Source organism: Rana temporaria, chromosome 7 (genome assembly GCF_905171775.1).
Source record: "Rana temporaria chromosome 7, aRanTem1.1, whole genome shotgun sequence".
Lineage (NCBI taxonomy): Eukaryota > Metazoa > Chordata > Amphibia > Anura > Ranidae > Rana > Rana temporaria.
Window position 1 is genome coordinate 132,061,866 of NC_053495.1, and position 27,003 is coordinate 132,088,868.

Here is a 27,003-nt window from a genome sequence, read left to right on the forward strand (position 1 = left end):
CCACAATTTAAAAAAAAAATGGTGTGGAGTTCCCCCCAAATCCATACCAGACCTTATCCAAACATGAATCCTGAAGGTCAGGATAGGGGGGGCGAGCGAGCCACCCCAGGTCACATGCTCTCATTATGGGGAGGATGCTTTGGGGTCCCCCTAAAGCACCTTGTCCCCATGTTAATGGGGCAAGAGCTTCTTCCCGAGAACCTTGGCCATTGGCTGTTGGGTCTGCGGGTGGGGGGCTTATTGGAATCTGAAAGCCCCTTTTAACAAGGGGAACCCTCAGATCTCACACCCCATGTGAATGGGTATCAGGTACATTACCCATTCACCCAAAAAAGTGTCATGCTGACCTTACCGGATTACCCCACCCCGTCTGATGTCACACAACAGAAGGGGGCGGGGTCACTCGGCTACATCACCGGGGCCACGCCCTTGCCTATATAACTGCTGTCATAGCCAAGAGATAGCAGTCACCGGGAGGCCTCCCATCGAGGCAGAGCTTTAATTTTTTTCTATTTGTCTGTTGGGCGGCGTAAATGAAAATGGATGGACATAGCAAGACCTTTTTTTTTTTTTTTAATAAAGGAATTGTCAAAAAGGGTCTGTTGTGGTTTTTTTCTTTTTTCACACTTTTTTTGGTGAATGGGTAGGGGTGCAATGTACCCGATACCCATTCACATAGGGGGGCGGGATCTGGGGGCCCCCTTGTTAAAGGGTGTTTAAGGGTCTGGTATGGATTTTGGGGGACCCTAAAGCATTTTTTTTAAATATTGGCAGAGAGTTCCCCTTAAAATCTATGCCAGACCCAAAGGGCCTGGAATGGATTTAGGGGGGATTTGCTGGCGGTTCGGAGGCACTACCCATTTATTTCAATGCCCATTGATTTCAATGCAGCACCTACAGCGACTCAAAGATGCGGCTGGCAGCACTTTTTTGAGCATCCTGCCAGCGCACCGCTCCAGTTTTCACACTGGAGTGAATGGAGCCGCTCTTTCAGGGCACTTTGCAGGTGCTATTTTTAGCCATATAGCACCCACAAAGCGCCTCAGTGTGAAAGTAGCCTTACTGTGGGTCAGTGATGGAAATGTAGAAAAACCAGTATGATACCCAAAAAACTAGCATTTTAGGAATGGGTAAAAGCTAAACTGAAAATTAAATTGGCTAAACACAGTCCATAAAAATAAAAGGTGTGATTTAAATTAAACATTAATTTAACTTTAACTACCGACAGCTTCCAAATTGTTGTTAATGGCGATCTTCCTCTAAAGTCCTGTACACACGATCGCATATCTGATGGAATCTAATCCGATGGATTTTTTCGTCGGATATCCGATGAAGCTGACTTTCATCAGTCTTGCATACACACTATCAGACTAAATTCCGACCGTGCCAAAACACGGTGACGTAAAAAACTACGACGAGCCGAAAAAAATGAAGTTCAATGCTTCCGAGCATGCGTCGACTTGATTCTGAGCATGCATGGATTTTTCTCAGATGGAGTTCCACACAGATGATCGGATTTTTCTGTCGATTTTTTATCCATAGGAAAAATTTAAAACATGTTCTATTTTTTAACACCGATGGAAAAAAGACCGATGGGGCCCACACGCAATCGGTTTGTCCGATAAAAACAGTCCATCGGTCTGTTTTCATTGGACAAACCTATCGTGTGTACAGGGCTTAAGAGGCAAACATTCTTTAAGATATAAGTTCAGCTCTGGTTACTACTAATACATTTTATAGAAAAGTGAAGATATAGTAAAAACAAATCTGGTCAGGAAGTTATGTGTAAGCTAGGAAATATTGCCCCTAATAAAACAAATAAGTGCTGAAACATTCCTGAAACTTTGATAATTTTTTTATGAATATTAGTAAACCACTTTTTATATAAACCAGCCTCTAATTTATGTTGATAGGCCCTTTATTTAAATGAACACAAGGGGATTAACGATAAATGTAGAGTGTAATATAATCTATACTATATCTGTATGTTACCTAATTAAGAATCTCCAGTGTTGGATAAAGCAATTAACTTTATAATTAAGCCAAGCTAGAATTAAATAATAACACAATCTCCAATTGGAATATCTCCTTTGTTAATTTTTGAGTATTTGAGATGCTAGAACTAGATACATTAAAACCCTTTTTAAATTAAATTAATAGTTTAATTACTGTTGAGTTTCACTGACGCTGCAATGCTCTGAAAAGTAATTGTATAGAAAAAAGGTTAATATCGTAAATAAATGTATCACTATTAAAGAAAACCATAGTATATTTGTAGTAAGTAGATATTAAGTTATTATTGCAACATCAGACTGAAAGCAAAAATAGTTTTTGATGTGTCTCATGGTTTGTTTGATATCTGTTCCATATGCTAACCAATGTATTTTGCATAAAGATAGGTGATCTTTTATAGATCAGGGACTGTCATTAGCATTCTGCTTAAAGTGACCCAGTCATCACTCTGTGTACATAGCACAGGCTTAAAGGGGTTGTAAAGGTAATTTTTTTCCCCCCTAAATAGCTTCCTTTACCTTAGTGCAGTCCTCCTTCACTTACCTCATCCTTCCATTTTGCTTTTAAATGTCTTTATTTCTTCTGAGAAATCCTCACTTCCTGTTCTTCTGTCTGTAACTCCACACAGCAATGCACAGCTTTCTCTCTGGTGTGGAGAAAGCCTCTCGAGGGGGGAGGGGGCGAGCAGGCAAGTCAGGACACTCTCTACTTTGCAGATAGAGAAAGGAGCTGTGTGTTAGTGGGTGTCCTGACACTCCTGCTGGCCCCCTCCCCCCTCAAGAGGCTTTCTCCACTCCAAGGAGAAAGCCTCGCATTACTGTGTGTAGTTACAGACAGAAGAACAGGAAGTGAGGATTTCTCAGAAGAAATAAGGACATTTAAAAGCAAAATCGAAGGATGAGGTAAGTGAAAGATGAATGCACTAAGGTAAAGGAAGCAATTTAGGGAAAACAATTACCTTTACAACCCCTTTAAAGAGGACGTTTCCTGAAGTTTCCCCTTCATGATTAGTTGTGTTGCTGGTGCCTGAAGCAAGTATTGTCAATCATTACCAATTATTTATTAATCTCCTACATAACTGCATGAACGAAAAGGTCTTAATGGGTTGACATGCTGTTGACCATGCTAATTCAAGGTTCACAGCACCTATAAAAACAGGACAAATTGCTACATCCACTTTGTCCCCCCAGGGAATGGATGAAGAAAATTATTTTCATCATTGGCTCAGCCCCTTCAAACTCCCACCAATATCACTCCTGAGTCCAGAAATGCCTTCCTCCTTTGTTCCTCTCCCTGCTCCTCTCTGGCACCATTTTAGTATAATAAACATGGCTCTTGTGCTTGCATGGTTGCTGCCAAATCTGCTGCTAACAAGGCCTTTGCTTGTAATCACACTGGAAGAAGGTTGCCTTTCATTTCCCCATCAGATGTTATCAATAATAACTTAAAGCGGATCACCACCCTAAAGTGAAGTTGCGCTGATCGGCACCCACCGGTGTCACATTTGACACCTTTCAGGGGGAGGGGGGTGCAGATACCTGTCTAAAGACAGATATCTGCACCCACTTCCGGCCACACGTCACGGGCAAAAGATGTTTTTTTTCTGACATCCCGTCCGTCCCCCGTTGTGTGCTGGAAACACTCGGCTCCCAGCACACAGCGGGAGCCAATCGGCGGGCGTAGCGCGACTCGCGAATGCGCCGTAGGGAACCGGGCAGTGAAGCCAGAGCGCTTCACTTCCTGGTTCCCTCACCGTGGATGGGGGGGAGCAACAGGGTGACGAGCGATCGCTCGTCCTCTGCTGCGGACGCCGCTGGACTCCAGGACAGGTAAGTGTCCTAATATTAAAATTCAGCAGCTGCAGTATTTGTAGCTGCTGGCTTTTAATATTTTTTTTTGAGTGGACATCCGCTTTAACCTAACACATACCCTGTTTTTACTCTTTTCCTACAGATACCATTAACCACTTGTCCCCTGGAAGGTTTTACCCTCATCATGCCACACTATTTTTTGCTGTTCAGCACTGTGCTACTTTAACTGGCAATCATTCAGTAATGCCACACTGTACGCAAATTAAATTTGTATATATATTTTTATTATTATTTATTCCACACAAATAGAGCTTTCTTTTGCTGTGCTGGTTTTTGATCACCACTGTTTTTATTTTTTGCTATTTAAAAAAATGTTTTTACTTTCTGTTATAAAACATATACAATAAAATCTCCAAAAAATTTAGGCCAAGCTGTATTCTGCTACATGTCTTTGGTAAAACCAATCCCCAAAAGTCTATATGAATTGGTATGTGTGAAAGTTATAGAGACTACAAACTATGGCATGCTGTATATTTTATAATGTATCAATCCTGATTTACTAATTTCTTCAGACTCTTAAAATGCCAGCACAGTACAAATACCCCCCAAATTACCCATTTTTGGAAAGTAGACAGTTTGAGGTAATTAGTAAGACATATGGCCATTCTTTTTTATTGTAATTTGTCACAATTTGTTTGGGAAAATGAAGAAATTAAATATATATTTGTTTCACATTATTTTTTACATACTGTCACCAGTGCAGTACAGCATCATCATATAATTTTAGGTTTTTCTTTGCACTTTGATTGCCGTTACAGTGATCACCACTGTAACAGCAATGCTTTGGACTGGCAATAGTAGGTTACAGTCATAGCAGCTGTGATTGGTATTCTGTGCTATAATGGGCCCACAGCTATCAATCGTACAGGGTGCTGTGATTTGCCCAGATACCTTGTGATAGTTGTGGGCCAATCACATCATCACAATGCTGAGCACAGCATTGTTGTGTTTACATTGTGATCATATGATTGCTTTGAGCGGCTGGGTATCGGGAGTCTCAGTTTTCATCACTGAGCTGTGCACCCACTAGACAGCAATGTACAGGTATGTGATAGTGCCTGGCTGTGCCACCCACAGTAAAATTATTGTGGTTAAAGTCCAGTTCACTTCTAGTCCATTCACATTATTTTCAATAACAAAATCACAAGGTGGTTCACAGTTTTAACCCTTTCATATCCACCTATGTAACTATATACCGATCAGCCATAACTTTATGATTACCTACATAATATTGAGTAGGTCCCCCTTTAGTCAGCCCTGGCCAATTAAGGCATGGATACCACTAGACCACTGAAGGTATGCTGTGGTATCTGGCATCAAGCTATCAGTAGCAGATTCTTAAAATACTTTTAAAGGTACAAGGTGTTTTACCTTCATGCATTCTATGCATGAAGATAAAAAAACAACTTCTGTGGGCAGTAGCCCCCCAGCCCCCCATAATACTTATAAAACAAAAAGAATATGTGCACAAACTCTAAATGAATAGATAATCAGGTGATGAAACACTGACTATGGATCATTAGTAACAACAGTGAAAAATGTGATTCCTTATATTTTCTCCAAATATATATATATATATATATATATATATATTGTCCCACAAAAACAGTGTGTGTAACAGTGTTTAAAAAAAACACAAAAATCCTTCAAAGGATAAAAAACATCCAAAGATGCTATTGTAAATCTAGCAATTATCAAAGGTGCAGCAGTCTTCAGAGTGCAGCGCTATTCATTTGTCAGATAGCCTGTTAATGTTAAATGATCCACACTTGCACCCCGTATAGCCCAAAGGCTATACCGTTTGAGTGATCCCTGCACGGAGGTGTTTGTGTACTAGACTGGCTGTCAGTGTGAACATCTGAAGCTGTCTTTCTTTTGGTACAAGGTGAGTTTTACTCCCGTGATAGGAGTCCACCATTCATGTTAAGGGGCCATCTGGCTATCTATATTACTCTCTCTCCTGAACGGGGTGCAATATTGGAAGTGTTGAAGCTGACCTATGGTCAAATGCATGATATATGATAAGTGTGGATCATTTAACATTAGCAGGCTATCTGACAAGTGAATAGTGCTGCACTCTGGAGACTGTTGCACATTTGATAATAGTTAGATTTACAATAGCACCTTTGGATGTTTTTTATCCTTTCAATGATTTTTGTGTTTTTTTAAACACTGTTACACACACTGTTTTTGTGGGGATATTTATATATATATATATATATATGTATATATATATATATATATATATATATATATATATATATATATATATATATATATATATATATATTCATAACAAGAGAACATTTCACTTTTCTTTCTTTTTTCACTAAGTTGTTATATTTAGACAAAATATAAGGAATCACATTTTCACTGTTAGTTGTTATACTGATGATCCATAGTCAGTGTTCCATCACCTGATTATCTATTCATTTACAGTTTTTGTGCACCTTTTTTTTTTTATATGTATTGTTTATGGATTAAGTATTAATTCTTTAAGATTGCTGCAATATTGTTTGAACAATCACATTAGATTTGAGTACATCACAGCTATATCACATGATATTCATCAAGTGATTGGGTGAGCACATAATTTACCCATTATATAATCCCCCATAATACTTACCTGAGGCCCTTATTGATCCAGTGATGTCCACAAGAGACTTGTCTCTCTGGGGACTCGCACACCATTGGGACGTCCTCCACTTTGAGCGGTGGTATGTCAATAATGCCTGCAGCTACAGGCATCATTCAGATATCCCCGTCTTCAGCCGCCGATTCTCTGCATCATAAGAATGATCAAAGCGGCGGTTCCGCCGCTTGATCATTCTTATAGGCAGCGGGAGGGGACTCCCCCCCCTCCCGCCGCCATTCGGTGCTTCTCCGGGCTCTCCCGTGCCATCGGGGGCCCGGAGAGCAAATCGGTCGGCGTCCGCTGCAGAACCATAGAGATGACTGGTGACCAGACGGTCACAGTCATCTCTATTACAGTCGGAGGACCGGGCGCGACGTTATGACGTCACGCCCGGTACCCGGAAGTAAACAAAGCCGCAATCGCGGCTGTCGGCATGTGATCGGTGATTCTTTTTTCACCGATTTCATGCTTGTAAGCCTGGAGGAGAGATGTGGGGTCTTATTGACCCCATATCTCTCCATAAAGAGGACATGTCACACTGATTCCTATTACAAGGGATGTTTACATTCCTTGTAATAGGAATAAAAAGGATCCAATTTTTTTTTTAAAGTGTAAAAAAAAAAGGATTAAGTAAAAAAAAATAAAAAAAAAAAAAAAAAATTCAAAACGCCCCTGTCCTCGATATCTCGCACGCAGAAGCGAACACGCATGCAGGTCCCGCCCACATATGTAAACACAGTTCAAACCCCACATGTGAGGTATCGTTGCGTGCGTTAGAGCGTGTGCAACAATTCTAGCACTAGACCTACACTGAAACTCGAAAATAGTAACCTGTAAAAAATGTTAAAGCGTCACCTATGGAGATTTTTAAGTACCGAAGTTTGGCGCCATTCCATGAATGTGCGCAATTTTAAAGCGTGACATGTTAGGTATCTATTTACTCGGCGTAACATAATCTTTCACATTATACAAATAAATTGGGCTAACTTTACTGTTTTGTTATTTTTTAATTCATGAAACCGTTTTTTTTCCCAAAAAAAGGCGTTTGAAAAATTATTTTGCAAATACCGTGCAAGAAAAAAAAGTTGCAATGACCGCCATTTTATTGCCTAGGGTGTCTGCTTAAAAAAAATATATAATGTTTGGGGGTTCCGATTAATTTTCTAGCAAAAAAATTGTGATGTTTACATGAAGGAGAGAAGTGCCAGAATTAACCCGGTGGGCAAGTGGTTAAAGTTTTGTAAAGGTGGGGTCTCCAAGGATCAGACTTGTTTTTCCAGCAAAACCCACAGATGCCTGGATGATGCCTCCCACCACCACTGAATATCTGGGGATCCCCTTAATTTAATAGGGGATTCCTACTTTACCTTCTGACAGACCCCCACACCCACAAGGCCAGGATTGTGGGGATGACACTCTTGTTTCTATCAACATTGGGACAAGGTTTCTTGGCAGGGGATGTGCCCCTGGCAAGGTGCCATCCCCATGCTAGGGGCATGTGGCCTGGTATAGTTCAGGAGAAGGGGGCCCTTCTTTTCCTGGCCAGCCAGGCAGCAAGACCAGATAAAGGTCTGGTATAGATATTTGGGAGGACCCCATGCTGTGTTTCTTGTGTTTTTTGGATAAGGGTTGGGTATAGATTTTGGTGCAGACCCACACATTTTCTTTTCTTTTTTTTTCTTCTGTAGGGCATGCAGCCTAGTAGTATGCAGAAGGGAACAATGTGCATGTTCAGAAAGTAAAGGAAGGGATGGGGGGATTATGACGTTACACCGCAAAGCAGTATGGATCTTGTAGGCTTAGTTTGGGATGTGCGCATGCGCCATGGCTATCTCCTGTCCGCTGCCGTTCAGTGACGTCAGACGCTGACCGTCTGGGGGACTTTTTAAACCAGCGCCGCCAGCCCTCATGTGCTGGCTTGTCGGTGGGGCGCTGTTTCACTGTTCTTATTGATCCAAGGTAATCGGCTTTGCTTTTCTTTGTGGATAGGACTTACACGGTCTGGTTTTCTGACTTTATTGTATTGACATCTTTCTTTCCTTTTCCCCATCATCATTTAGGTTCATTGTCTCTAACTGCTCTCTTGGGGTTGTTTTCTACCTATTTATTGCATAGTGGATTTTTTCCTGGTAAGCCTTTGTCTCATCCTTTTTCCTTGTTTGTATTCCAGACTGCATGGCCATAATCTTAAAAACAAGTATCCCTTTTACAATTTCTTATAGTTGGATCCTTATCTGCTATTGACTATCAACGTTGTATCTTGGCAGTCTAGTCAGCGCCCCCCATTTTTGTTCTTAACTCACTGTTGGTTTGGGTATGTATGGGAGGCTATGTTAGCCCCAATTGAGAGATAATTGTTAGCCGTGGCATTTATTGTTCACGGCAATTAACCCCTAATTAGCTCTCGATAACCTTGTGTTTTTAGTTTGAATTACTAGTCCCCTGCAGCCACATTTGGGCTGGTGTCTGTTTGTTGCCCTTGGATGCCATGTCTCACCTGGTCCTTGACCTGGGGGTAGGTACATGCCTTTTCTGTGCACTGAGTCTGTTTCTGAGGCTTTCACATTTGGACCCTTTTTTGTTCGGACTTCTTTTGACTTTCAGCTTTATTTTAAAATCTATTGTAAATGTAAATGTATGTAAATTTACCAATATTATTTTTTCTCATAGACTGTATTTACTACACTGAATGAATTCCACACCCCTGAAGAAGCCAATGATTTGGTGAAACATGTTGGGACATTGTGTTATACTCATTACAATTCAGTGTATATTCCTATAACTTACTGTCTTCATTTTTACTCAATTGAATAACATTTTGTCTTCATTTAATGCAAGCTGCAGGCTTGGATAAGTATATATATATATATATAGAGAGAGAGAGAGAGAGAGAGAGATAGATAGAGAGAGAGAGAGAGAGAGAGAGAGATCTGACAATGATGTTCACCCATTTAGTGAACTGAAAATAGTTCATGATGGTGTTAAATTCATGGACAGTCAACAAGTGCAGATTCTGTATCTTTGATGTTTAGCCTGTGTGACATCCATGGCTCCTTCTCTAGATACAATGGATAAATTAGTATAGCTATGACTGAAGTGTGTTATTTGCAGTATTATCAAGTGCAAATAAAGGGTAAAAAAGCCCCAAAATATATAAAATGAATGCAGCTGCCACATGTAAGGACTGGTAAGCTGCAATATATAACATTTTCGATTTAGGGTTTATACACACATTAAGTAAATTGTGCTTCTTTAGGTAAAGTTCTCATTAATATTTTGGGTTTGGATGGGTGATTAAACCAAGCCATTGCTCATAAGACCATAGGAACATTTTTAAGTTTGATAGAACTTTAAAACTTTATATTCACAATTTAAAAAATTGAAGCACAGAATTCTATTCTTCTGTCAGGAAAATGTTTTATGCATTCAATTTTCCCTTGACATGACTGTTAATATATTAATTAATAATCTTCAATAATTGTATTCCTCATTTTTCTTCCAGTAGCATAAAAAAATCTTTACTGAAGAAATTCTAGGTAAGAAATACTATCATTCACTATATTTTTACTATATATTTTTACAGGAAGAAAAACATAATGAAGCCTTCTAGCAATATAGCAATCATACGAGATGCAGTCCTTAATCTTTCTAAGATATAGCATAACTTTTACTGCCTGCTTATTATTAGCTGCCGCAAGGAGCAAAATTTATCTTTTCCTTGCATAGCTAAATTACATTCACTACATAACGAAACACATACTGTATGTTAAATAATAAATTTTGGCATCATCACACTAGATATTTATTTACCTTACCTATAACAAAAACACAATATTATGTTACATTAAAACCTAAATCTTGTCTAGATCTTTCAATTGATAGAAAAAGGTATTGAAAATGAAATAGAAACGTGTTCACAAAGTTTTTGGCAGAGATGTCTATACTTGTGAATTTTTACGAGATGGCTGGTCCCCCTTTCAACAGCCTGGAGGGCATACTTACGGCTTTCACTACAACCAACAACTCTACAGGAATCTGCAGCTCTAATGTTAATGTGAATGTTAACTATGAAATCCTGGCCCCCACATTTTTATTTTGGCTTAACAAGATCTATGAAATGTCAACTGCATTTACAGTACCACATTCATGGCCTGTAGAAACGATTGAAATAACTGTGTTCATGAATTGTTCTGTGCATGCTTGTAGTTCTGCTTTTAATTCTATTAGATGTGGACATTTTTAGCTTATATCATTACTTGAGATTAAAAAAAAACTCCATACAATTTAAATGAAATGCTTTGCTGGGTTCCCATTTGGTGATCTTCACATTTTCTTGTTTAAACTGTTTAACTTATTTTTATTTTTAACTTAACCCAGTACACAAAACACAATATAAAAGAAAAAAGTGAAAGTGTCTGGCATCAAATATTGAAGGATAAAGCACTAAATCTTAGTGGGATACAAGGATTATTTCCAAGGTGCTGAAAGATCAGGTATCCCATCTAGAAGTTCAGCAAAGGTGCTGGGTATTGAGGCTGAGTGAGCCACTGGTGAGGCCACATGGGTAGGGAGAGCTGCCTAACTAAGTAGCAGGGTTGGAAGGCAACAGTGCATGAACAAACTCCCTGGTGTGTCAGCTGAGTCTGCTTTAATGAGACACAGAGAGGCAGGGCCGCTGATAGAAATCACGGGGCCCCGTACAGCCTACCTGACGGGGCCCCCTTCAGCTCCACCCCTGGTCCCGCCTTTAGCTCCACCCCTGGCCCCGCCTTGAAACTGTCTCTGCAGCACGTTACGGGATTGGCGGCATTGGTAGGCACCTGGAGCAGAGAACCGGGGGGGGGGGGGGCTGCCATCCGAAATTAAAATACATCTATAAGGAATAAAAAAAAAAAGAATTTATAAAAAAAGGGGGATTGCCATCCGGGGCCCTGGGGACCTTTAATTATATATATATATATATATATATATATATATATATATATATATATATATATATATATATGAAATAAAAAAATATATAAAAATGTATTTATTTTTTTATAAAAAAAAGAGGTGTTTTCATCCCGGGCCCCTGGGGACCCCCGTACCCCTAAGAAAAAAAATTGTCCCTTTAATAAAAAATAAAAAAATATATATATTAGAAAAAATATATATTTTTTTATAAAAAATAAATAAAAAAAGGGGGGTTGCCATCCGGGGCCCTCGGACCCCTGGGGACCCCCGGACCTCTAAAAAAAAAAAAAATGGCCCTTTAATAATAATTTAAATAAAAATATATATTAAAAAATATATATTTTTTTTTATAAAAAATAAATAAAAAAAGGGGAGTTGTCATCTGGGACCCTATGGGCCTCCGGGCCCCTGGGGACCTCCGGACCCCTAAAAAAAATATATATATATATTTTTTTTTGTTCGTTTTTTTAAAGGGGGTTGCCATACGGGCCCTTGCTGGCCCTGGGCCCCCTACAACAGGGCCAGTTGTACTGGCTTATCAGCGGCCCTGCAGAGAGGTACTTCTGGGTGGGGAGCAGCAGGGGATTGGGACGCAATGGGTTTTAGAGATTTGTCTCTGGACAATATTGAATAAATCTCTGAAATGCCTTGCCTAGCACTTCCTGATAGTGTCAAATATTTCTAATAGCTCCTGCCTCATGCACATGCCCATTGGCCTAGCACTATATTTATTGTGTTCTCTGAACTTTTTACCTTCAGCAGTATTATTTTTTTTTACATTACAGGGTATGCTAAATTTATTTTGCTTGTAGGAGCTCTCCAGGCATGCCAGTGTCCGTTAACCAGCATCAGTTAATTTTTGGAAACAAAGAAGATTTGGAAATTCAATTGGTGTTTGGGAACTACACTAGATTTCAATAGAAAAATGCAAAGCATCAAATGGTCTAAAAATACTGGCCCAGCACAATGGGTTTTCCTGATGAAAATTTAAAAACACATAATGGGTGTTACTAGCATCTATAAATTTAGGGCTAGATTCAGCAAGAATTTTCGCTGGCGTATCTATTGATACGCCGCGTAAATTCTAAGTTGCGCCGGCGTATCTTCTTTCTGTATTCAGAAAGCAAGATACGCCGAAATTTGGCTAAGATCCGACTGGCGTAAGTCTCTTACGCTGTCGTATCTTAGTTGCATATTTACGCTGGCCGCTAGGTGGTGAGAGTGGTGAGAGGAATGAAACCTGTGTCAAGTGTTTATTGTAGTCTGTGTTTCCATTAGAGAGCTACATGGCGGTCTTAATGCCCTGATCACCAGTGTCACCAGAATGAAAGTGGGGGTAAATCCAAACTTTTTGGTGGCCATCAGAACAAAAATAGAAGGACAATTACCAACAACGGTTGTTAGTTTTGCCTATGGGTGATGTCACCACTCCCAGAATTCCCAGCCAATGTCAACCACAGGGATTTGTGTGACCATGGTAGACCCGGATAAAAATATATGTGTATACTCTTTTACAGGAGGGGTGAGGGCACATTTTTAAGTCTGGTTAGTCTTAGGCAGGAATTCTACTTTAAGTAATAAAGAATGTTATTAGTAGACCTTTTCAGACAATTTAACATGCTCTTCTAATGCTTAATGTTGCATGCTTTGTGCAGGAAAAATAAATCAATCAATATATATATATAAACATATATATCTGTATATTTTACTTTGGCATAGATTATTTACTACATACTATTAACAATCTCATCCATAGATAAGTATTTTATACACCTTGACCCAGGGGTAGGCAAATGTTGTGTAGCTGTTGTGGAACTTGCAAGTCTCCCTGAGGCCTGGAGGAACTTGAGAGGCCGAGGCATGATGGAATTTGTATCTTCACCACAGTTGGAATACTGAGAATACCTACCCCTGCCCAATTGTCACATACACAATAATACAATATATCACCAATCACGATTTTACACACACATCATACTTGGCTACACTGCAAGTGATTTCATTGTAAGGACAACCAAATTTAAAGAGATTATGGGTATAACCTCATACATCAACGTTGGAAACTTTAAGTTACATAAAATAATGAAATCTGATAGCCAACTATTAAACAACATTTTCAGAAGCTAGTTAATGAAAATATCTGCATAAAAGAAGACAAGCAATTCAAATGTAAATTACCACCAAAATCTGCAATTTGAATACCTGGCCACATAACCACTATCACAGTCCTTTAATTTACAGTGCTCAGAGGCTATGGAAAGTGCCAAGCTGCAGCACATCACATGTATTTTTGATATTGCTGTCACTCCACATTATCAAGTACAATGCACTGCTACAGAGTGACAGTGAGGCTTCCTGGAGGAGCTGCTCATGATCATGCTGCTTGAGCCATTCTAAGGCCCCGTACACACCATAGAATCCATCCGCAGATAAATCCCAGCAAATGGGTTTCAGCGGATAGATCCTATGGTGTGTACACGCCAGCGGATCTGTTTCCGCGGATATATCTCCCCTGGGATGGCTTCCAGCAGATCGAATATTCGCTGACATGCAGAACATATCCATCTGCTGGAGTACATCCCAACGGATGGATCCGCTGGTCTGTATAGACTCACCGGATCCATCCGTCCGAAGGGATCCCCCGCATGCATCGCAATGATTAGACGCATGCGTGGAATTCCTTATATGGCAGCGTCGCACACGTCGCCGCGTCATAATCGCGGTGACGGCGCGACACGTCATCGCCAGAGGATTTCGGCGCGGATTTCAATGCGATGGTGTGTACACTCCATCGCATGAAAATCCGCCGAAATCCTCGAGAGGATTTATCCGCGGAAATGGTCCGCTGGACCGTATTCGCGGATAAATTCTATCGTGTGTATGGGGCCTTAGGCCTTGTACACATGAGCAGACATGTGCCATGAAAACGGTCCGCGGACCGCTTTCATCGGACATGTCTGCTGGTAGCTTTTGGTCTGATGTGTGTACACACCATCAGATCAAAATCCCCGCGGACAGAGAACGAGGTGACGTATAAGACACCGACGTTCTCTAACACACGAGTTCAATGCTTCCACGTATGCGTCAAAGCAATTCGACGCATGCGCGGGATTTCGGGCCGCTGGTTATACGTCATAACCAGCGGACATGTCCGATGAGTCGTACTAACCATCGGACATGTCCGACGGACATGTTCCCAGGGGACAAGTTTCTTAGCATGCTAAGAAACTTTTGTCCGCTGGAAACCTGTCCGCTAGGCCGGAAAACTGTCCGCTAGGCCCTACACACGGTCGGACATGTCTGCAGAAACTGGTCCGCGGACCAGTTTCAGAGGACATGTTCGGTCGTGTGTACAAGGCCTTAGAGGCTACTGGAGTCGTTTTCCCAGGTGTTCCATTTGAATTTGTATAAAATGTTTTCCTAATCACTGTGATATATTTTAAAAGCTTGTGTATATATTAAAAAAGCTTGTGGATATATTTAAAAAAAATGGTGGATAAAAGCTTGGTGGATTTTTCTTTTCTTTATTTCATAATTTTAGATGCATTCATATTTATTTTCAAGGAGTGTTGCGGTTTTAGCTGGGAAGAATGGACAGCTTTCTTCCTGGTCCAAACTGGAGCTTGTACAGAGAGGGAGGCAATGCAGAAGATCGTGGATCAGCCTGTAAAGTGTTACCCCTTTTCAACAAGGTTACACAGAGAACTAACCACAACAATGGATTTTCTTAGGTACTGTACTAATATATATATATATATATATATATATATATATATATATATATATATATATATATATATATATATATATATATATATATATATATGTAAAAACAAATGCTGAGGACAGAAATGTGGAAAAATATTTTCTAGAGCTCATGACAAAAAAATGCAGGTGTATTGACACTTTAAACAGGTAATTTGAACTTAAGGATCTGAGATAAAGCAAACGAGATTCAGCTATGACAAAATGAAGAAACAAGGTTAAAGCTTACCATAAATGGTCAAATAATAGTAAGCAGTGATTTTGATATCCATTACTTGCAACAATCACACCACTTCTAGTTTTTTGGAGGGCAACAATACAGCCATGCAGCAGTTGGTGTCTCTCCTTGTGGACCCTATCTTTAGGAAAATCTCTGTGCAGTAAGGTGGTTCATTCCTTCTTTGTGTTGTCTGCATCTGTTGCTCCCACCGTGTTACTGGCCCAGTTGTCCAATGTGGACAAATGCCTTACCAGTTTCAATTCACTTTACCACACTTTACGGTCTATGGATAGCTTTACTTTTCTTTGTCGTTTATCTCTTACATCTAATGACAATATACATGCATGTGCTCACCTTGTTTGCTTGCTTTAGCGACCAATGGTAGGAAGTTTTTTGATGTAAAGAAGCCATGCTCAGTTGTAAGACCTTTGAAGATGTCATCAACTTTAGGTTCTGGCAGTCCTGAGAGAAAAAAAAAAAACATAAGTTAAAGATGTTTAGTCTGCTGCCTTTCAAGGAAAAACAATCAGAACATAGCTTCAGAATGCCAGTATTTCAGTTTTTTTTTTATGTTGTTTTCACAAAATACACAACTTCCTTTCCAGCTATTAGTTATCTGAATATACACATCCTTTAGGCTCCCTAGAAGCTTTATAAATGTTTTTAATCACAATTTGCATGTGCCTAGTAAAGCATACACGTTAAATACTGTCAAGCAAAACTGTGCTGACTGTAAAGACTCTAAATGCATCACTTCATGTTCTGTACCTAGTGGTAAACAGTCCAACATGGCAAAAAAGTATGTTAACAGTGCAGATTGTAGTTAAATATAATCACTGTTGCCTGACATTCCCACTAGCTTCTTCATGAGCTAATTTTGTTGTTCCCGCTCCTCTTAAAGCTGAACTCTCTCTTTTGACATACTTTACATGTCACTAACATGTGATGCCGCTGGATGTGCAGTATAAACTGTATGTAGCTATGGCTACATACAGCATACCACACTGTGTTGTGGGTTTGAACCAAGACTTCTAGTCCAATACCAGGAACACAGTAGAGTCTATCACAGTAGTGCTCAGCCATTTAGAGAAAGCAATGTATTCTATCAGAGGCAGACTGATGATGTTACAACCTCTGACTAAGCCAATCAGAGGAAGCTTCATATTCATTGATAAAAATACACCCCTTTCTCTGAATGACTGAGCACTGCTGTGGTAGACTCTGTGTCCTGGGTATGAAACAAATTATTTGATCTTGCAGGGGGTCTGTAAAGGTCTGTAAATTCTAAAGGCCTTCCTTGGGCTGTGCCTCTACAACTAGCTTGTATGAGAGAGACAGGAGGCCCTTGTGTATGGACTACCCACAAATAGGGATTCAAAGAGGAGTCAGGGAACCCATGGTTTGCAAAGTTTGCACTGTGAAAAAAAAGTTACTTAGTTGTACATATCTAGATCTTCATGCTTCTAAAGCAAACCTTTGATATGTTTTCCATAAAGAAACTAGGGATACTGACTGCCTATTTAGGAAGAATTGACCACAGTGTTGCTATCTCTAGATGTTCTATGAGTAGGATCAAATGGAAGCCTTCCAATGAAGATAATCAGAATGCAGAGAGAGCATAATGTCTCTACCAAAGTTGTAGGGTATGGTTTACTAAGAAGAAAGTTGAATCCGAAAGGTCCCTGTATCAACAGTGCATGTGCTGTATTGTGTCTTGCCTTTGTTTAACATGAAAGTTACAGGGAAGCTGGGCTCTCCCTTGCATCAGAGGGGTATGGGGGCACGTGACGGGTGGCCCCGCCCTCACCTACATAAGAGCTGTCACTAGCTGAAACCGCGTTATTCGCCGGGCTGTCTCCGGTGGAGACAGGCGATGCATGCGCTGGATCCCGAACCTGGATGAAGAGATCTTCTCATCGCTGTACCCCGGCCGATAGGAGATCACCCGTCGCAGGATACCGACAGCGTTGGAGCAGAGACCGAGAGTGGATTACCACCGCTGGATTTTTATTTATTTTTTAATAAAAGACTTTCTCCAGTGTGTATGTGTGTGTTTTTTTTTACAATTCCTTTCACTTCCTTAGTGAAATGAGAGGAGATCACCCGTCGCAGGATACCGACAGCATTGGAGCGGAGACCGAGAGTGGATTACCAATTCACATGGGGGGGGGATCTGGGGGTCCCCTTTGTTAAAGGGGTCTTCCAGATTCTGATAAGCTTCTGGCCTGCAGACCCCCACAACCCCCGGGCAAGGGCTGTGGGGATGAGGCCCTTGTCCCCATCAACATGGGGACATGTTCCCCATGTTGAGGGCATGTGGCCTGGTATGGTTCAGGAGGGGAGCCGCTCTCTTGTCCCCCCTCTTTTCCTGCGGCCTGCCATGTTGCATGCTCAGATAAGGGGTCTCCACGCCATTTTTTTTTATTTGGGGTGGAGTTCTTCTTAAAATCCACACCAGACCTGAAGTGTCTGGAATGGATATTTGGGGGTAGCCCAACGTCATTTTTTTTTTATTTGATGCGAGGTTCCCCTTAATATCCATACCAGACCTGGTAATTAAATTTGGGGGGACCCCCACGCTTTTTGTTTATGAATGACTTTTCTCTGAATTGCCGGGAGCCAACAATTCATTATAGCCGGGAGTGATTTTAACCAGTTAACAACCGCCCTATAGACGATATACGTCTACAAGGCGGTTGCTTAACTCTGGGAGGATGTCCATGGGCGTCCTCCCAGAATCACGCTCCCACGCGCCCTCCGGGGCGTGCACACGGGAATGTCCGTGACCGCCGGGTCCTCCGTACCCGGCGCATCACGGATCACAGTAAATCTTCGTTGATAGCGGCGGTTTACCACATGATCGCTCCGTCCAATGACGGAGCGATCACTTGTAAACAAACCGGCGTCATGTGATGACGCCGGTTCCTCCCTCCCCTCTCTGTACCGAACGGTACAGTGTGAGAGGAGAGGGGGGGAGAGTGGGTGCTGTGGGCTGGATCTGTGACACATGCAGTCACAGATCCAGCCAGCCATCCATCCCTGCTCAGCCATCCCTGCCCCATACTGTGCAATACTCCATAAACATGCTGTGCAATACTCTGCAATACCCAACAATATCTGCAATACCCCACACTACTCTGCAATACCCTACATTACTCTGCAATACCCCACAATACCCTGCAACGTCGCCTATGGGGATTTTTAAGTAGCAAACTTTGGCGCCATTCCACAAGCGTGTGCAATTTTGAAGGGTGACATGTTGGGTATCTATTTACTCGGCGTAACTTCATCTTTCACATTTATGCAAAAGAATGAAGAAAAAATACTAAATTTGCTAAATTTTATAACAGAAACAAAGACAATTCATTTTTTTTACAGAATTTTCAGTCTTTTTTCTCTTTAAGCGCAAAAAATAAAAAACCCAACGGTGATTAAATACCACCAAAAGAAAACTCTAATAAGTAATTGTCATTCAAATTGTGAGAGCACCGAAAGCTGAAAATTGGTCTGGTTATTAAGGGGGTTTATGTGCCCAGTGGTCAAGTGGTTAAATTACTTTTTTTCCTTCAGAAATGACACTTTGTGCAGGGACAGTTCTAAGCACGGGAAACAAGTGCTACTTCACAGGCATACTATACACCCCCCCCCCCCCCAGGTACAAAATTTAAAGGAATATTTCACTTTTGTTTTTTCACTTTAAGCATTAATAAAATAACTGCTCCCGAAAACCAAAAAAACTGCAGTTTTTAAAACTTTTTTTTCATTGATACATGTCCCCTGGGGCAGGACCCAGGTTCCCAAACACTTTTTATAACAATAACTTGCATATTAGCCTTTAAAATTAGCACTTTAGATTTCAAATGTTTGAGACCCATAGACTTTAGAAGTGTTCTAAAGTTCACACAAACTTTTGGTCTGTTCGCAGGTTCTGGTGCGAACCGAACGGGGGGGGGGGTTGTTCGACTTATATATCGTTGTTAATAAATTATTGGGTGTCAGGACCCACAGTGGCCTTAGCAACCAGTGATGTCATGCAAAGAAATGGTGGAGATAGTGGTGGACATCATTGACCAAATGTGGGTGTAGACCATAGACCATCTATGGTTATGGCCAAATTTGGTCCTGTGATGTCAGCCACTATCTCTGCACATTCTACATGAAAGCTCAGGGAGCTGCAGCACTCTGATTTAGTGCAGCAGCACTATATCACACCACACAGGGGACCATTTGCTAGGAAAGGCCCTTTGTACAATATATCCATCTCAATGTGTCCTAGATGGATTGATGCTACTAGCTCCTGAAAGAGCTGTAATCATGGACTGAAGGTCCAGTATACTCCTCAGAAGTCCCCAGATGTATAGGTTGAAGTGGTGTGAGTGATTCTCTTCATGGGACGGCGGTCCACAAGGAGTGTGTCTATTGGATGGATGAGTGAGTTTGGGGTGGAGGAACTTTAGTAGCCTGCACAGAGTCCTGACCTCAACCCAATAAAATAACTTTGGGATAAATTAGAGCGGAGACTGCAAGCCAGGCCTTCTCTCCAACATCTATGCCTGAGCTTACAAATGCACTTCTGGAAGAATGGTAAAAAATTCCTATAGACACACTCATAAACCTCGTGGACAGCCTTCCCAGAAGAGTTTAAGCTGTTATAGCTGAAAAGGGTGGGCTAACATTAAAATTCATGTGCATGTAAAGGCAGGTGTCCCAATACTTTTGAACATATATAGGCAGATTCACAAAGACTTACGACGGCATATCAGTAGATACGCCGTCGTAAGTCCGAATCCGCGCCGCCATATCTTTAAGCGTATGCTCAAATTGAGATACGCTTCTCTGTTGCTAAGATACAACCGGCGTAAGTCTCCTACGCCGTCGTATCTTAGCTACATATTTACGCTGGCCGCTAGGGGCGTGTACGTCGATTTACGCCGAGAATATGTAAATGAGCAAGATACGCCTATTCACGAACGTACGTACCCCCGTCGCAGTAAGCTACGCTGTTTACATAAGGCGTTTTGCAGGCATAAAGATAAACCACCAAAAAGATGGCGCAGCCAATGTTAAGTATGGACGTCGGAACAGCTGTCAATTTCACGTCGTTTACGTTGTTTGCGTAAGCCGATCCAGAATGGGACTGGGCGTAGGTTACGTTCACGTCGAAAGCACTGACTATTTGCGACGTGATTTTGAGCATGCGCACTGGTATACGTCCACGGACGGCGCATGCGCCGTTCGTTGGGCGCGTCATTTACGTGGGGTCAAGATTCATTACTATACAACAAGCCCACTACAGCCTACTTTGAATTACGTGCGCTTACGCCGGCCCATTTACACTACGCTGCCGTAACTTAGGACGCAAGTTCTTTGTGAATACTGTACTTGCCTCTCTAACTTACGGCAGCGTAGCGTATATGAGATGCGCTACGCCCGCCTAAAGTTAGGCACATCTACCTGAATCTGGCTAATAGTGTATTCCAGTCTTTTTTTTAAAGACAAACATTTATTTTGGTAAATGTCCCCCATGGCAGTTCACAGCTTCCTATTTCCCGAATTTGAAAATACCTTACATATTTACCCTGAAAACGGGCAGAAATTATTTTCAAGATTAAGCCCCAACAATTTAAATGAGTTAAACATCAACTTCACAATTTGAGGTTTTATTAATACCCTATAAAACTTAACCCTACTTTTTTTTTTGGGTGGGGGGGGGCAGCAGCTCTGGGATCCAGAATTTATGGTAGTTTGATATTCAAATGAGTGTGAAACAATATCTTTGTAAGGGTTAAAAAACAGGAGGAAATGTACAGCACACTCCTTTACAGTGAATTAATTATACATTTAAAGAAAATAATAGCAGAATCTTTAACACAATGATTTTAACGAGCTGCCCTATTTTTTTGAGAACACAAGTTAGCTCTATAGCTGCACCTTGCACCTCACTGAATCAATACAAAATCCACATTGACTGCATTGCTACCTCTACAGTCTACTTCTTTATTCAACAAGCAGAAGTAGGCATTAAAATAGGACATGTGGCTTTGTAAACCTTTTATAAACACAGGTTTGCAACTGAACAGTATTGATCTATACCTCAGTGGTAGATAAATGAGAAAATCAGCATCAAATAAGGGAGGGGGAGGGGGAATAATAAAAAAGAAAAAAAAGGAGAAAACCAGTTTCTTCAGAGAAAAGAAATCTGAGAAATAAAGTAATATAAACTTGCTACATTATTCAAGGTCTCTATTTGTTTTTAATCTAATCATTAAACACATAATAAATATATGTTTCACAATTTGAATTTCCATTTTAATTTATTATTTTTGCCAAGCAATGTTTTATTATAACCCTACTATTTCTAGCAGTCAAATGCAAAAATGTAATGTCCGATGTTTCCGTGAAAATTACAATTTTGAGCTATAAATAAAACACAAAGTGGGAAACAGCATGCCATGCACAAGAAAAGTCCAGGATGAATCTCTATATTTCTATTAAAACTGACCCTGTGAGTGGGAGAGAGGGAAACTATCTGGGGGAACCTTATTTGTAAAAAGGGCTCCTTTTCAGACCCCACGTCACTTTTGGGTCACAAGAGACTTGTTTTTTCAATCAATACCGAATAAATGGGACATCTTGGACCCAACAAAAAACATTGACTATTGTTTGGATTGTCCCCTTTACTTTTTTTTAATCGGAGAACAATTGTATTTGGAGCTTTTAGCATGATGCTTCAATTTACATTTTCATGTCAAGGAGGGAGACTTGATCACCTCCTCCTTGCAATTCTTATGTGGAGTGGTAGGATCTGGGGGGGGATGCACCCAGGCTGCATACCTTACCTTTTATAAAGGGTCTGGTTTAATTTGTAAAAGAAACCATGTAAAAAAACACCTTTAAAGAGATGGCCCCCTAAAACTCATGGCCAGAAAAGGAGGGGAAGTGCAACCCTCCTTCTGCTCCATATCAGGCCACAGACCATAAAAACACTAGGAGGGCCCCTTGCAAGAGCTGAAGAATAAGCCTCACAGCAACCTTGCAAGGCACCTTGTGCCCATATGTATGCAGAATAGAACCTCATGTCCACATTCAGTTCCCCAAAAAGGACATAGGGGGCTGTGGGGGTACTGAAAGTTTGGTAGCCCTCTCAGATATTCACCCCTCCACATGAATATGTAAGGGTTACCTAGCATAACTTGTTACTCATTCACACAAAAAAAGGAAATTGTAAATAAATACTGTATACTCACACTACTGAAAAAGTCCCTTTTTTAAAAATAATAAAAAAAAATCCCCCAATGTAAATCAGTTCCTCTACCACTCACATTGTATAGCGATGTAGATCCATGTCAATCCTGATGAGCAGTGCACCATGATGTCGACCTGATGCCAAAACAATCCTGCCCCACTGCTACTTTCATTGATAGCTCCCGGCCTCCATTTGTAAACACAAAACGTCACTTTATAAGAGCTACAGGAGGTAGTGTTCTGAACTTCACATGCAGATTTAATGTACACATGTACAGGGGTGAATATACAAGTCAGATCAGACACTGGGTGGGACAACTAATATAGGGGTAAATGACATTTGAGGGGTGGATTTTTTTTATTGTTTGCACTGTTACTAGATTGCACTGGTGCGGGCTGATGGTCAGGAGATTTTTTATATATCTCTGACGTACCCTTCAATGTGTGAAAGCAATGTGTGAAAGCAAACCTGTGCTTCCTGACCACCAGCCAGTATGTGACATAAAGCTGCTAGGTGCAGCCTGTGTTTACATTCTGGGATGCTGTGATTGGTTGCACTGATCAAGTGGTACAGAGCCATTGGCTCTGTATTTTTTATCTGTGATCTGCTGTGTCCAATCACAGTGCAATCACTGGGCTTAGTATCTATAGGCCATATCAATATGTCATTGAAAAAATTTGAGCCGAATGTTAAAAAAATTAAATAAAAAAAACACAGTTCTGCCCATTTTCCAGGCTAAAGGGCAAAGGATTGTTAAACAAATGGCATGGGGGCTGAGCACTGCCATAGGGAACAGCAACCAAAGCAAAACATTTTTAATTTAATTTGGCTGGGAGCAGTGGTTTCAGCAATGCTTACAGTGAAAGATTATAATTATAAAACTCCATTAAATAACATACCTAGAGGATGCAATGACCTGTCTGTGAAGTGGTGCATCTGTTCTATGTATACAACCTAATACAGCAAAACTGTCATTTTTAAAGAAAAAGTGAGTTTTAATTGCTAGGAAAATTACAGCTCCTGGCTACCATATTTGCAGGCATATAAGGTGACTGGGCGTATAAGATGACCCCCTAATTTTCCAGCTAAAAGGTTAGTTTTGGGATATACTCGCTGTATAAGACGACCCCATTCCGACTAGTCTGTCTGGAAGCTGAGGGGCAGCCAGAACAACCGCTGACAAGAACAGGCTTTATTCAGCTTTTTTCAAATCTCACTGTGCCATTACATGCCTCACCTCACTGTGCCATTGCATGCCTCACCTCACCTGTGCCATTGCATGCCCCACCTCACTGTGCCATTGCATGCCTCACTTTGACGATCTCCATACCTTATCCCTGTCAGTCAGACTGCAGGCGTCCATTGTTCAAAAGCCTCCCTCCTCCTCGTCTTGTTCAGTGATGGGCGCAACACTCAGATTCCCAGCAGAGCCTGTGTTCAGTGTTCTGCCTATTACGGACGTCCTCGGACAAGAGGGCGCCTGTGATTGGCGGAACACCGGCATATAAGACGAACCATGATTTTTGAGGCATATTTTTAAGTGTAAAAGGTTGTCTTATACGCCGGAAAATACGGTAATTAATTTTGCTTGTAAACAAAGCAGACATGAATTCCATTCATCTATATCAGCTCCTTATACTAGATGAAGGTCTCATATGGAGGACCCCCACATATAAATGGAGATGGAATCGTTAATGGAGGACCCCCACATATAAAGAGATGGAATGGGGTTGCCCCTTAATTCATACCAGACCCTTCAGGTCTGGTATGAAAAGTAAGCAGGATCCTACACAAAACAATAGTGAGAGGTCCTCCAAATCCTATACCAGACACTTCAGGTCATCCCTAGTGGCAGAACTGTCTCCCAGTTCATTGAGATAAGATGATCTGCACTGGATTCAGTTCAAGCAGGGTTTGGCAGACTTCAAAAAAAATTCAGCGCTGAACCTGAACCTCATTGAAATCAATGAAAACCAAATCTGTAAAATTATAAATGGCTATACTCTGGGGTAACAGGCAATAAGGTAAAAAAAAGCATGGGGGGGGCATTAACAGCAGCTGAGATGGTCACAGTTTGATTAAGGGACTCTGACGTACGTTTTCGCCATGCTTAGCATCTTTAGAAAGTGACGTACCACCATTTCCAGTTTACTTCTACATACATGTATGTCGGAGCTGGGAGATTCATCACTTCCGTGTCCCATGAGATACCCATCTGGCCTAATTACCAAGAGTGAGGCGTGAATCTAACGCTATCGCCGGAGGAAAAAGCCATATCTGCACTTGCTGTATACACCTAGTGCTGGGATTCAGCTGAGTGCAACCTTTACTATTGCTTTTATATCTTTTTTTATAAATTTAATACACTTTGAAGACTTTATGCGTCTCCTGTGGAGTCATTTTCCTACATCCTAGTTCTATCATGAGGGAACATTTAAAGTGCAGTGATGATAACAGCGGAAAAAATCTGTGCATTTTAATCATCCTGTAAAAAGGGGTCAAACACCTCTGGTGAGTTGCCATCTTTCCATTGAGCACCTGTGGTGAAAGAACTGGAAGATATCCACATATAGAAGCATTTTGTTTTGGTATTGGGATTTGTCACAACGGACTTTATGTTTGCATATTATGTCACTGATTCACATTGAGTTTTGGGGTTAGTCATCCTATTTTTTTGGGGATTTAACATTTTATATTTCTATGAGCACAGCAAGTGCCAATTCCTTTACACTTGTTTCCCACTGTATTTGTTCACTAGCAAGGTGTATCAAGAGAGAATGTCAAATCACATCAAGAAATTCTTTCACTTGAACTTATCCCCTGGATCTTATGTGTTTAATGTGTGGTGTGTGCACTAAGCATACTGCAGAGGCCTGCTAATTCAACTGGCAGACAGGGAAAAAAAGCAGGGAATGCAGTCTATTATGTCTATCCTGTCTAAGATCAAAACTTTAGGCCTCGTACACACGATAGGTTAACCAGAGGACAACGGTCTGATGGACCGTTTTCATCGGTCCAAACCGATCGCGTGAGGGCCCCATAGGTTAAAAAAAAGCCAACTTGCTTTAAAAAATGATCGTTATCCACGCATGCTCAGAATCAAGTCGATGCATGCTTGGAAGCATTGAACTTCGTTTTTTTCAGCACGTCGTTGTGTTTTAAGTCACTGCGTTCTGACACGATCGTTTTTTTAACCGATGGTGTGTAGGCACGACGGACCATCAGTCAGCTTTATCGGTTAACCTATGACAACGGTCCATCAGACCATTCTCATCGGATGGACTGATCGTGTGTACGAGGCTTTAGAGTCCCAGCATAAGAGAATATTTCATTTTAACTATAACTTCAGAACCTCAAAAGTGTGGAAATTAACTTAGAATGCAATTCTATATACTATTTTCATAAACGCCACTTACTACTAGCAGGGCAATAAAGCCAGAAACTCCTTGCTAAACAGATGAAGATCCGACAGTGAACATGTCCTATTTGATTTAGCCTTACTCAAACCTAAAGATATACCACCCTAAAGATATTGTTAAGCCATTTATGGAATACTATAAAACCCTTTATTACCTGGGATGACCAAACTACTCCTCAACCTATAGATGAAGGAATCTCAAAGTTTCCGATTTCCTTGAATCTTTCCTCGGTAGAAAAACATATGTTAGATATTCTGGATGCTCCCTTTACTGTGGAAGAGATTAGGAAAGCAATCTCCTCTCTTCCAAAAAAAATAAAAAATCATTGGGGGCTAGATTCACGTAGAATCGCATAACTTTGTGCGGGCGTAACGTATCCTATTTACGTTACGCCTCCGCAACTTTTACAGGCAAGTGCCGTATTCTCAAAAAAAGTTGCATTCACCCCTTTAGTAAGATTGTGGATGCTAGAAGGACAAATCAAGGCTCGAGATTGTCACAGCTACACAGGCAGATGATAAAGACAATATTCATCTTTCCATTTTATAACATGAAACAAATGCTTTACTGCTATGTGCTAGTATATACTTGTCCATTCAACCAAATGCACTATTTTGCCCTTGACATCAGAAAAGTGCATAGGAATTTACTTTGGGCATACACTCTTTTATGCAAGTGTGTATAGGACCCTTACTTACATATTCCTATCTATTCACTCTAGTATTCTTGATGCATTTAGCTAGAAATTAAAAGTGAGATTTATACAAAACATTGTAGTTGGTAACAAATGTTTACGGGAAGCATTCAAGTATTTGAAGGTTAGTAGTCTTTTAAATATATATATGAATATAATAAATACAAATGTGGAAAAGTGACAA

General features: G+C 40.8%; 1 protein-coding gene across 1 annotated transcript in view; it reads right to left on the minus strand.

The window, feature by feature from the left end:
- The window catches only part of DPYD (dihydropyrimidine dehydrogenase), a 1,498,502-nt gene that overhangs the window by 809,901 nt on the left and 661,598 nt on the right, over positions 1 to 27,003 (minus strand). The window contains exon 9 of the mRNA XM_040359980.1: positions 15,815 to 15,922. Within this exon, the coding sequence (XP_040215914.1) occupies positions 15,815 to 15,922 (108 nt within the window). The remainder of the gene's footprint in view (positions 1 to 15,814; positions 15,923 to 27,003) is intronic.